This window comes from Poecilia reticulata, chromosome 21, assembly GCF_904066995.2.
Source record: "Poecilia reticulata chromosome 21, P_reticulata-male-v2, whole genome shotgun sequence".
Classification (NCBI taxonomy): domain Eukaryota; kingdom Metazoa; phylum Chordata; class Actinopteri; order Cyprinodontiformes; family Poeciliidae; genus Poecilia; species Poecilia reticulata.
Window position 1 is genome coordinate 10,601,441 of NC_088850.1, and position 13,274 is coordinate 10,614,714.

The following is a 13,274-nucleotide window of genomic DNA, read 5'->3' on the forward strand; positions in this document are numbered from 1 at the left end:
TGCTGCCATAGCGTAATTTTAAGACAACTTGCATACAAACATAAAAAACATGTCTTCTTTTAGTTTTGACCCCCCCTATAGCATGTTTGATGTTTCGTATGCAGCAGTGTTTTCAATTTTGAGTCACAAAGCGACTGCCATCTTCATCGGAACAAGCCATTCCTCAAATGAAAAAAAGCGAGACACAGATTCCCATTATTACGGCTGCCATCTTTGCTTAGTATCAAACTGTTGCGGTCTCACTAATTTTATGATCCATACTATAACTTTTGGGAGAAGAACAAAATGCTTGAATTTTCTTTACAAACATGAAGAAAGCGCAAACTCTTTAGCATTATTAAGAACATTTTATACAAATTACTGTCAAAACAGTCCTCTAAAGTCTTCTTTGCGAGCAAAATTCAACTTTCCAATAACAGGTTTTCTGAAGATCGGACCTTGATTAAAAATGCATGCGAGAAGATGAAATTCTGATAACAAACTCACAATCCAGCCTTACTTAAAACAAAAACAAACACTAAATTAGTTATTTTAAAAGCTGTAGCAAGTTATTCACGTACATTACTTTAGTTTTTTGAAATCAATCTTTGATATCCAAGCTGCCTATTACCATTTTGATCATCTCTCCTTTTTAAAGGACTACCCTGAATTCAACAGTACATCAAAGAGTAAGATAATCCTCATGTATTCATCATAGTAAGCCTCATCTGATTTTTAACAAATTTAAGCTTAAATATCAAAGCACATACCAGAGGGTGATGAAAGACCAAAATTTGTGGGAAATCTTAGGTTTTATATCTTCAATGGCCATGCAAAAGAAAAACAAAAACAAAACAAAAAAATAACTGGTGCTTCATTAGCTGAAATAGGCGAAGTTTAAATAATAAAAAAAGCGGCCTGGGGAGAAAAAACAAGGGAGGTCAAGTTCCTGGCATATCTGAGAGTCAGGTAACAAACACAAGGACAGAGGAGGGGGGATTAAGATGGACAGATGGAAAACAATTGGGGTGGAGAGAAGCTGAGGCCTAAAACACACAAGCATCCTCAGCCACATGTTGGAAATTCAATTCTCTGCTTACACAGCAAGTGACAGTTTGAATAAATGCAGAATATATCCTTTCATACGGAAAACATTGGTCAAACTCTTAGAAATAAACCCTGGAGTAAAAACTGCATGTATACACCTGGAAAATTCAGGCATTCCAAATGTAGCCTGTGTCACAGGAAATGAACACAAAACGAGCAGCAGGCTAGATATGAACAGATAAAATGTTAAATACTCAAGTGTGCTTCGACATTGAAGGGATTAGTGTGGTTTACTCTAAAGCATTCCTGAGCCTCTTAAGATTATCAACTTGCTTCCTTCCTCTCTGCTGTTTTTGCACAATCTCTTGGTCAGTTTCTTAGAAAGGAGGAGAAGACCAGAGGAGGATACCGTCTACAGCGGTCCATCAGAGCCAGGTGGAACAGAGCCACAGCCAAAAATGAAGACGGATAAAAGCCAAATGTTGCAACAGCTGAAGTTCATCACTGTGGTCAATCTAAATCCTAAGTCATCATTTCATCCCACCAGCTGTGGTTTTAAAACAAAGCTCATCTAGTTCTGCTGTCCTTCCTGAGGGCTTGTGGCTATGTGTTTGTGTGATCTTTCTGTAAGGACCTTACCCACATAGCCATCCCGTCCAACCAACTTCAAAGCCAGCTTGTCTGCCAACACTGAGGAGCTGCCATGGGCGATGTTGGCAAAGGGCCCGGCATGGACAAACACTGGCGTACCCTGCAACAATTAGAGGGGCACACAAACATACAACCGTTTAGAAAACAGTGTAACCCTAGCAACTTCCCGAGCCTGGCCGAAATACCAACAGCTTCTTTCTTTACCAAAAAGAACAACTTTCAGTCACACTTCAGGGTAAATAGTGGGGTTTCAATGCACTTTGGCTGACTAAGTGTTTGTCTGAACAGCAGAGACAAGTTAAGAGGTGCTTGACTGGCATGTCAACCCAAGTTTGGGTCCTTACTTCCAAGTGTTGATGCAGATTACTCTCTAAAGATTGAAAACAAACACAAGCTGAAGGAGCGCCTTAAGAGCCGGTTTCTCCTGCTGCTACTTAAATCGATGTAACTTTCTTTACAGCAACAAACAAAATCCTGAAACGGAACTAGAACATGACTGCTGCTCAGTTGGCCTATGAGCATGCTACCAACAAAGAACAAGGCTTTAAAAAGTAAGTTATTAAAACAGAAAACATTTTTAAACTCCCAACTCTATGGTCTAAAGTGCATATTTCTGTCTAGACTCTTTGGAAATATAATGCTGCCAATGAACATTTTTACCTGCTCAGGGCTTTTTATTCTTGACAGATAAAATTAATATATTCTGAAAATCATATTGATTTATCTTATCCTAAAAAAGCAGATTGTTGTGAACATTTTTATGAACTGATCCCTTCTGTTACACTTGTAGCAAAATATGTTAACATATAACTGAAATAATACATTTGTTGTATACCATGGGTCTGCAAAGTAACGTACAAAAGGAGAAAAAAAAAATAAAAAAAACCCCAAAGAAAAACAAACACTCCTTAGCCACAAGGATTCTATAAGTAGAAAGCAACTCTTTAAAAGCTCTGAATAACTCTCACAGATCCTTGAGTTTATAGCTGGCTTTCACAAATGCATGCATGACTAAAGACAATTGCTATTCTTCAAGAGCAAAATATCAACACAATCACGTTGGACTCTAAAAAGGCGACAACTTTGTGACTAAAAAAAAACCCCTGAAAGCCAGCTGACCTATTGTCACACTGAATGTAGATTCCTTAAGAGAGGAAAGAGGAAGGATGGGACGGCCTAATACGATTTTCTAAGGCTTTGTTTGCATACCTCTATGCTGCCTGCATAAACAGTCTTCCCTCAGAGGAGCAAATCTGGGTGAAACAAGGCTCTGGGAAAAGCTGCCAATAGTTTTTTTTTTTTGAGTGGTTGAGAAAGTTGCATGAATCAGATCTGCATTTACTGCAGGAGGAAACTGAGTTCACAGTTGGAAAAATACTTTTATTCCATGCTTGTCATTCATGTTTTCAACATAAATAACGTGAAACAATCGGAATAATGTTCGTTTGCGACCCCTGAACTTTCCTTCTTTCCACCTCTTTCAGGAGATGCATCAGCGACGGCAGAGTGATGAAAGCCGAGTGTCAAATCCCCAAGTGTTGAATGGGATAATGAAGGCCGGGAAGGAAGATGAACATAACAGGAACATCGAGATCATGTCAAATATTTCCTCATTTTGAGCAACTTGTGCATCATACCAGCTGCAAAACCATGCACAACTCCTGTAACCTTTGACATGAGGCAGCATCAGGACTCGAGAGGCTCAGTTTATGCTACGCTCTCCAATCTCCCCCTCAGGAAAGATGCCTGGAGTTGTTTTCTGAAACCCCGTGGAGAGAGGATGTTTGGAAAACCTCAAAGAATGGCCGAGGTCTGCTAAACAGACACGTACACAGGGAGTAGGTAAAAAAAAAAAAAAAAGAAAAATCTCTACTCATTATGCTCAGTTTCTTTTAGACTCCATCCTATCTGACATAAAGACAAGTCCACTGCAACAAAACACGTTTTTAGATGCGAGCTCTAGTTCCATGAGTGAATCCGTGTTCACCACCAGCACAGGTCAAGAGGGCAAAAAGGGGAATAATTGGTCAGGTTCGGTGGAAAGTTCTCATGCAGCTCTGAGGTCCGGTTGGTCCTGATACCAGCTCCCTGACCAGAATCACAGGAAACCCACACAGGAAATGGTTTCACACAGCAGGGCCGTAGAGCTTCCTCCAAAAACAAAAACTCAAAGAGTAACAAAATCTTTGCTCCATACAAAACTCCCCCCTTCCACATGCTCAGAATACACAGTACATGTGACAAGCTGTTTATTTTTCCCACTTGGTAGATGTGATCAAACTTCTTGTTCAACAAGGAACAAATACAAAATGTCAGTTTGTTAAAAGAAAAGAAACAAAAAGCAGATGATGCATGACTGTTAACATTGAAAATTTCAGTTTTATATCTGTCCAGAAAAACAAAGAAAAAAACATTGTGCAGCATTTTTCAGCCTGAAACAGAGTTTACATCTAAGTGTGTTATCTGTTCATCTAGTTTTCACACCAGATATCACAGCTTAAGTGAGAAATAGTCTTCACTCCTGTAGGGTTAGAAACTTTCATTGTACATTATACCTACAGATGCATGCAGTTATAAATAGACATTTGGGATACCCACTACATTTATTCCACCTTAAAAGTCTTTCAGCTTGGAAGGTCTCTTTTCCATCACCCTCATCTTTAGCTCTATTCCTGTGTTCTAAGTTAGGACTCTGCCTGGGCCATGCAAAAAACATTAATATTTCTTCAGTTTTGAAGAAACAGGTTTGTCACATTAAAGCTTGATTTAAACTACAAACTACTAGGAGAACGAGTAGTTAACATTTTGTGCTATACTACACATGCACATGAAGAAATTAAATTGATAAGTGGGATTGTGTTTTTCTCACCTCAAGGGTCTGCATCAGTGTGGGCTTGATGGCATCTTTCATTAGCACTGCAAGGGCACCACTTACACCCTGTCAGACAAGAAAGAAAGAAAAATTAGGATAGCTGTTGGAAACACTTTACAAACAACAGGCCACATAAAGAATTTAAAAGCATCCAAAATAAACCAAGGAATTGTCAATGTTGATTATTAACTGTACTAAATAATTTCCACACTATAGTTTACGTTTATATGCTAAATCTGCAAATATGAGCAAAACAATCAAATAAAAACTGTGCCCCTGTGAACTATGGTCAATTTGTTTGTCTATTGCTCTCAAACATGGCAGTCATGTGTGGGAAAGTGAAGGCAGACAGCGCAAGAAGCAGGAAGACTCTGCTTAACATCCTATTCATGAGATACAAGCAAAGCTGCACATTGTTTTGAATTAACATGGGTGGAGGGAGTTAAGCATTAATGAGTCTGACCCAGAAAGCATACTTTTTTTTTTTTAACTGACTGGTGGAAAATTGCAGGGAGGAAGAATTATGGTACACAATCAAATTACAGACATTTTGTAAAACGTAAAAAATTATACACTCAAATTAACAGTTATCAGTTTTGAAACAGAAAACAGGACTATGGAAAAAGATAAGAATACAATCGACAAAAAGTCATATTACAAGCAGTAAGGAGGACAGCAAGATCTAGCATGATGTTAGACAATAATATTTATCTCAGCCCATCTTTTAATTCACCGACTGTGTATCTCCATTGACCATAAAATTATGCAAACTGTAATTAAGAATCCATGTTTATGGAAAGACTCTTTACTGGCATAAGTATTTATGGTTTTGTCAGACATTTTCATATTTTTTTTCTAAACAAGAGTCAAATATAAATTTTCTATTAAGTCCCAACATTTTTAAGCAACCTTTCAATCAAAATGCTTACAGATATGAAGTAAACACTGTACGGTTGAGTTAGAACATTCTTTGGGATGAAATAATTTCTGTATAAAACCCACCAAGTCCTCCGCTGTGACAGGTTCTCCAGAGCGACTGGATCCCACCACCATGCGGGCCAATCTGTTCTTCATGTCCTTTAGGCTATCCGCGAGGGCCAGAATAGCCATGATCTCACTGGCTACTGCAATGTCAAAACCAGTCTAAAAGTCAAAAGAAAATATAACAGTTACATTTTTGCAAAGACGGCACAGTCAAAACAACCGTGCACAATAATTCCCACTATTATCGTTTTAAAACTGTGCTGTAATTCTTTTGTAATTTATGTGAAACTAAACAGACTTTGAGAAGAACATGAGTGAATAAGTGGTCATTTAAAAGGGAAGCAGATAACAGTGGACATCTTCATTCCATGACTCTCTCTCTCTCACACACACACACACACACACACACACACACACACACACACACACACACACACACACACACACACACACACACACACACACACACACACACACACACACACACTTAACAAAGAGAGAAACATGTCTTGAACCACATTAATCCAACAAGGACCTCAGGATCTCCCCTCCCGCTTCCAGTCATAATACCCTGAGGGGCTATAGAGTATCCAGTAGTGGAGGAAGGTGAAGGCCAAAGGAATGAAACAGAATGGATGGCAGTAAATATAAGCATATGCTGAGACAGCTTAGGGGGTTATTTCAGGTGGGTGTGGAGGAGTGTAGCTGTGTGTATATGGGTGGGTCATTTTCCTTCTTGTGTAAACATTTGCTTTCACTTAAGGCTGCTTGCTTCCCATGGACCTGAACTGTTTATTCGCTGAATTTCATTTAGCTGTCATTACTGCTGATATGTGGCTAAAGTACAGCTGGGCAACATCACAGAGAGTGCGGTGGAGGGTAGGTGTGGGCCTGTTAACGTCATCGAGATACAAGGAGGTTTTAAAAAGCTGGCTTAAAAAAAAATTTCAGTAAATTGTAAATATGCTTCAATGCCATGTCAACGAGATGCCAGAGAAAATGATTGCATAACCAAAGTTTTCTACAGATGAATGCAGCGCTGCTCTTCCTCCACCTGTTGCTGTGTGCTTCCAGTGAGCCGGCTGAAAGAAGACTCCCAAGCACTTCTCTAACTTGCATTTGAGAATTTAGAATTATGTAAAACAGTTATTGAATAGAAACTAAAGGAGCACAACCATTTACTCATAATAAACTTATTTATGCGGTTTTAAAACGCAACTGAGACCTAATGCTAACAAAATAAATTGCCTGACTAATAAGCAAGTAAGTAAAAGACATTTTAAAATCAACAAGGAGTTGCCATATTATGATTAAAGACTAGAAGACCATGAGGTCAGATTAATGCATTAAGCTAAAAACTATTAGTTTTTCACTTTTAAACAAATTCTCATGCTTAAAATTTTCTTTGGATTTCTAACAAGAAATAATAAACAGTGTCAGGCGATTCATGACATTAAACCACCGTACCTCTCTGATCTGTCCTTTTTCAGTGCTTGCCTGTCCCACTGTGATTTTCCTCAAGAAACGGTCATTTGTATCAACAACTGAAAAAGCAAAATTACATATTAGCTCACAATAATTAAAGTGACAAGTAAGTCCTATAAATTATAAATGCACATTTGAAGATTTGGATTAGAAATGAACCCATTGATTGCCCAGAAATTGTACTTGGCCATCTAATCTTTTGGTGAACAAGATCATAAAGACAAAAAGATGGTAAATATTTTGACTTATTCAATAAATGCATCAAACTAGGAGCATTTCTTTTTAAGTAGAAATGCTGTCTGGGGTTTTCCAGACATGTCGGATGCAAAAATGAGCATAATCTTTAAATTCCTCCATCTATTTAAAACTGATACCTCTATCAATGAATCTGCAGCAAATGTATTTTCTATCTTAACTGTCCTTCAAAAGATAAGCAGTGTAGTCAGTCAAAGTTTCCTACTTCAGCACATAAAACAAGTCTTCAAATATGTGGCTAAGAAAGTTTTCTTTGTGGCTCCTTTGTGGTTCCCAGCAGCTGGGATCCCCATTAGCTAAGCAGTATTCACTGGGTCATTTAGCGCAATAAAAAAAATAGAGGGGGAAAAAAAAGACCCATTTCTCTGTCACCCTTAAACTTAACTGTTTTTTTAATCTCAAGGACTTTTTCTTAAAAATGGTCTCTGCAGCCACTGGGATAAATACCACATCAGTCATATCAGCACCCAGCTGCTTTGTGTCAATGACAAATTTAAACCAACAGTGCTGTAGGTAACATAGCGCTCCAACAGCAATCCTAACCTCACTCTGGTATAGAAATATGATTGATTACACGTGTAGCATTCATTCAACACAAAATAACTTCAGGATGCATTAATGTTTCTCCCTAACGGTAACGTATTTGTACGGTATTTATATTGTTTCAGAATAAGTCCCAGTCCAAGTCATGCTATTTTAACTCTGCCGTTTGTCCCTCTGAAGCAATGCCAAGCGATCCCCACTTGTTTGTTGCTCTGGGACCAGCCAGTACCATTTTGAGTTTAGTCTAGCAAGTTTTTTTTATGCAGCCCACATCTCTTTATCCAAATAATTGCATAACTGGAGAACATTTACAAATCATTTAGAGTTGCCCATGTATGTTGTTGTTTTTAGCTACAACTGAGTGAGCAGAGTTTTCTGCAGCTAGTATGAACTGAGTGTGGTAAACAATTTTAAATGTTGGCTTATAAATGAGCAAATCTGATGAATGAATGTACAATTTGAACATTTTGCTGCATGTTGTACATAAAATTTCAAATGTTTGAAATGGCTAGAAGCAAGTAAAAGGTTAAGCTCAGGTATTTTTCAGATTTAAGAAACAACTCTATAGTATTTCTTAATAGTTTGCTACAACCAACTACGGTGAGCAAGTGAACTTATAGTTGTAGAAATACCTCTCTGCCAGGTAATTTGTGACGGATCGAGATCAAGGCGCACAAAGCTGCTGACTTCTTCTGGTGTAAGAGAGGCAGGATCAGTTTTATTGATACCAAGACGCTGAAATGAAGTAGAGAACAAAACAGAAATACAGATTTTGGATTCCTCTTTATGCATTTTGAAAAAAAGTACTTGGTAAATGCAACATTTAGGTTCATCACTGGACTCAAGCAAATACAGCCATCCAATTTTCTCTGATGATTTGGACATATAAAAAAGAAATGTAAACAGGATTATAAAAAGCTGAGGATTCTACTGCCAGATTACAAAATGTGCAGCAGGAATAATTATTCTAAGAAAATATATAAAACTTAACAGACATAACTTAAATATATGAATAGAGTATATTTTTAAAAGGTAAACTGAGGACCCCTAGTGGAGAAAGCAATCATCCTTCAATTGCATTATGCTTTCAAGAACTTTGCATATTGCAGTGTTTAGACTTACCCGAAGCCTGGAGATCTGGATGGGAGAGAATTTTCTAACTCCATATACAGAAGGAACCAATCTTTTGAACAGGGACTACATAAGGAAAAAAAAATGGGTTTTTTTAAATACAAATACATTTTGAAAAAATTTTAATCTAAAAATGTTAGATTTACTTATTTTCCTAATAAACCAAATACTAACAGAAAATTACACATTTGCAATTAATTTACAGTCACCTTGTCAGACTGCGTTGCCTCATGGAGAATCCTGGCATCGATGGCTGCCGCCAGCAGGTTGTTAGCTGCTGTGATGGCATGGATGTCACCAGTCAAATGGAGGTTGAACTGATGGGGGAGTTCAAGGTTTTTTATGGGAGGAAAAAAAGACATTTTGTGAAGGACTGCATTTCAAAGCTTGTTAGTAATAATAAAAATGGCAATGGTTAGAAAAAGAACAGAATTTTAAGTTTCTGATAAGTTGATCTCCAGTCATTCCAAGTCAACATGAAAACTGATTCCTCTGATCTAATAAGTTTGTTCTTATGGAAGTGAAAGTGAAATTAGAGACTGAAAAAAGAAAGCTGGCTTGTTGTAGAAAGAAAAGTCTGGAGCTCCCTCATCACCCCCTCCTTCCTCCCCCCACTTCTACCACTCTCATCCCTCTTTGTCTAAAGCATATAGTCACAGCTTTACAGAAATGTGTGGATTACTTTTTACTTTTTTTTAAATGGCTTGTCTCTGCATATCTCAGATCTTTAAAGTCTTCTCTAGTTCTGCCTGTCAGTATGTCTTACCTCCTCCATAGGGATAACCTGGGCATAGCCCCCTCCTGCAGCTCCCCCTAGGCACAAAGCAGAGGTAGAACAGTTAAAGACAACAGGACAACTGGTGAGTGTTAGACTCTAAATGAACTACTCCACCCAAAAATGCATAAACCGGAGTTTCATTATTCCCAATATTTAAGATCATCTCCAGATCTCTGGCTTTCCATGCTTTAATGCATTTCGTAAAAACAACCACAACCCTTATCACAAGCATTATTATTTCAAATACAAAATTTGTTTTTGGAATGGCTATCTCTATAAACAACCAACGTTTACCTTCTTAATATAGTAAAACAAATTCCAAAGAGGATGCATCTACCACCCATTAATCCTAACCTTTAACTCCAAAGGTCGGTCCCTGAGAAGGCTGTCGAAGGCAGGCAAAGGAGTTGAGCTTGAGGTGGGCAGACAAGGCCTGAACCAGACCTACAGTCACTGTGGTTTTACCTTCACCAAATGGAGTTGGAGTTATACTAAATATACAAACAAAAGGAGGTATTAGAATGTTTTGTTTTAAAAAAAAAACCTTTGTCTAGATTGTGGTTTATGCTTCTCAAGTTGTGTCTGAACTCCAAAATACTGTTCATAGGAAATTCAATATTAATTTATGTGATGACACTCACCCAGCAACCAGAACATATTTGCCATCAGGCTCAGAGTGGAGGCGGTCCAAGAGAGAGAGTTGGACTTTAGCTTTGTTCCTCCCATAAGCTTCAAGCTCCTCTGGCAGCAAACCAATTTCCTCGGCCAGTTGAGCTACAGGTTTTGGTGTCTGAGCCCTTGAGATCTCAATGTCACTAAAACAGCAGATGATGTTTGAATATCATGACAACATGACATTCATTTTCACAGCAGAGTCTAACAATGTCTGTTGTGCATATGTACAATAAAAAATTCGCAGAAAACAGTTATATATGGGAAGTCGTAATTTCATGTGTTAATATTTGGAAGTCCATACGTTGGAACAGGGTTTAATGGCTGAAGTTTACAGCTGCACAGATTCCAGGGTCTGTACTGCTGCTCCTGAAGCCACCGACTGCAGCTGTGTGTCACGTTCTAATAGGGAAAAATACATAAATATAAATTCATGTTTTAAAAAGTATTTGATCGTTGTCTGAGGCACATAATAGTTAAAGAGAGGTTCAAAGAAAATTTAAAAAAAGAACAGAACAGACCTGTGCTCTGTAGGCAGCTGTGAGGTATGCTAATCCAGATGTTGAGGACAAGTCAATGAGGTCGTCATCTGGATTTCATATTACGCAAAACAAGCAGAAATTTACTTGTAATAACATACATACAAAAAAGAAAAAAGTATTAAAATGATGAAATCTATGGATGTCTATGTGCCCCAGAAGGATCTCTGACGCATCTACGATGAAACTTCATTTTTCATCGCCTCCTCCCCTCCAGTTTTAAATTCCCAAACAAATATGTTCAGTAAAAAGGTTTTCCCAGTTAAAGTAGATTGCTCAGTTAACACAAGCGTTGTCAGAGTGAGTATTTAAGTAAATTATTCATGCATTCATCTCTATTCACTTTATTTACTGCAATGGACTTACTATCACACCTAACAAGCAGCCATTTGTTGCACATGCAAATTAGAGCAAATAACAGACTTTGTCTCCCTTTGCTGGCTCCCAGTTTGTTTCCATCTTGTATTTCAATTATTTTGCACCATCATATATCTTGATTGTGCTTTATAAATAATCTTTTAAAAAAGTGCAAAGAAATGCTTCATCTAGTTAACCTTCTGCTCAGATGGAGGCATGTAGAAGGTAATCAGTCATACCTGGCTCCAAGGCCGACTCGCAGTGAATGATGACCGTCTCTGGTCGAGCCCAGGATGGCGGGATTTCCATGTTTCCCACACTTAAAAGAAACACAGCATCAGCCTGCATTACCTAATGAAGAAAGAAGGGAAAGCACACAATTAAGAACTTTATTTTGCAACTCAGACATAAATAACAGATGAACAAAAACACACATTAATGCAAGTTGGAAACAATTATCAGTTGGTTTAGTTAGGATCACACTTTATGAAGCCAACAGGGTCTCCTTGTGGTCACTTACTAGAATAGCAGAATGGTATCAAAAAAAAGATACAATGCGACTCAACAAACCTGTGTCTTCAAGCTCTTTGCGTTCCAATGATTTGTTTGAACCGTCATCCCACTTCTTTCAATCAGGCACTGTAGGGCCAACCTGAGTGGTCCTTGTCCTCCTACCAGCAACACTGATTTTCCTTTCAAAGAAGCATCTGCAAAAACATTTACAACATGTTGGAGTTCGAGTACCCTGTTCAATAAACTATCTAGATTTCTTCACAACTCTCCTAATATTTTAAAAAGATGTATAAATCCATCTATTACAAAAATATAACGATGAAAAGCATTCAATTAAATGAAAACATTGTGTAAAACAATAAGAATACATATTTTCTAATATTTTGCTTCTACACAACTCTTAATTAGTCAAAATGAGTAACAAAGTGTTCACTCAGACATCATGCTCAAATAAGCAAAATGTTTGTTCTGGAATATTTTATTTCAAATACAGTAATAAGCATCCGAGTAAACACACATGCAGACAATAAAATCATGAAGAAACAAATTACTAACATGCAACACTGATGAAGTTTGGATGGAAATACAAAAGGTTCTTTTTTTATGTCCCAGTGAGGTAACTTTATACGCCAAACAAAGAAAACGTCATATTAAGACAAACATTGATAAAAAATATATACACATCATCACAGCCCTTCTGCGTTTACAGATATGCTCAAGTGTTCTTGCAATAAACGACAAAGAGCTTGTTTTGGCAGAAACTCACCATGTTTTCCCAGCAGATCCAAAATAGCACTTGCCATCGGTGGTACAAAACCTTTGCTCATGTCTCCTCTCACCAGGCAGCCTATATTCAAATTGGAAATGCTATGTTGTAAGAGGCAAGAAGCAAAAAAAAAAAAGTTTAGAAAAATGTATTGCTTTGTTTATTATGCATGTACTTCAAAGTTCATCACATTTCACTAAATGAAACCATGACAAAACCTTCTATGGTTGGAAAGAATTTGATAAACCAAAGAAGTAATTTCCATATACCTGAAGCTTTGGTAAAATATCACATACAGTCTACTAAAAGTTAAAACACTCTGCTTTCAAGGTAAAGAGGTTAACTTTGCTCATTAGAATAAAAACAATAAGCATAACTTAAGGCCTTTTAACTAAAAGAATCTCAACTTTCATGATTTTAAACCAGTCCCCTTCAATTTGTGGTTATTATATAGCGTACCTTGCTAATGTTCCCATTCCCCTATTTTAGGAAGGCACATGCTGTACAATTTGTCTTAATTTTTTGCAGGCCTTCTTGATTGGGATAAAATGTGACACGCACAATATTTTAGAACAAACCATGACCAGTGGCTTACTTTTGACTTGTGGGTAAACATCACAGGTCCTTTTATGGCAACTTATCACATGTTGCTACAGCTCAACATCGTTTACCACCTATGAAATAATGTTCGTCTTTCTGCCA

At 37.6% G+C, this 13,274-nt stretch overlaps 1 protein-coding gene across 3 annotated transcripts in view; it reads right to left on the reverse strand.

The window, feature by feature from the left end:
• Nucleotides 1–13,274, reverse strand: part of mthfd1l (methylenetetrahydrofolate dehydrogenase (NADP+ dependent) 1 like) — a 35,144-nt gene that overhangs the window by 16,660 nt on the left and 5,210 nt on the right. For all 3 annotated transcript variants that reach the window (XM_081602770.1, XM_008397705.2, XM_081602769.1), the window contains 15 exons: nucleotides 12,573–12,673; nucleotides 11,864–12,000; nucleotides 11,533–11,644; nucleotides 10,919–10,986; nucleotides 10,702–10,799; nucleotides 10,367–10,540; nucleotides 10,080–10,216; nucleotides 9,714–9,760; nucleotides 9,157–9,264; nucleotides 8,939–9,013; nucleotides 8,449–8,551; nucleotides 7,001–7,077; nucleotides 5,552–5,692; nucleotides 4,547–4,615; nucleotides 1,666–1,777 (listed from right to left, as the gene is read on the reverse strand). In XM_081602770.1, coding sequence (XP_081458896.1) covers nucleotides 1,666–1,777; nucleotides 4,547–4,615; nucleotides 5,552–5,692; nucleotides 7,001–7,077; nucleotides 8,449–8,551; nucleotides 8,939–9,013; nucleotides 9,157–9,264; nucleotides 9,714–9,760; nucleotides 10,080–10,216; nucleotides 10,367–10,540; nucleotides 10,702–10,799; nucleotides 10,919–10,986; nucleotides 11,533–11,644; nucleotides 11,864–12,000; nucleotides 12,573–12,673 — 1,559 coding nt within the window. The remainder of the gene's footprint in view (nucleotides 1–1,665; nucleotides 1,778–4,546; nucleotides 4,616–5,551; nucleotides 5,693–7,000; nucleotides 7,078–8,448; nucleotides 8,552–8,938; nucleotides 9,014–9,156; nucleotides 9,265–9,713; nucleotides 9,761–10,079; nucleotides 10,217–10,366; nucleotides 10,541–10,701; nucleotides 10,800–10,918; nucleotides 10,987–11,532; nucleotides 11,645–11,863; nucleotides 12,001–12,572; nucleotides 12,674–13,274) is intronic.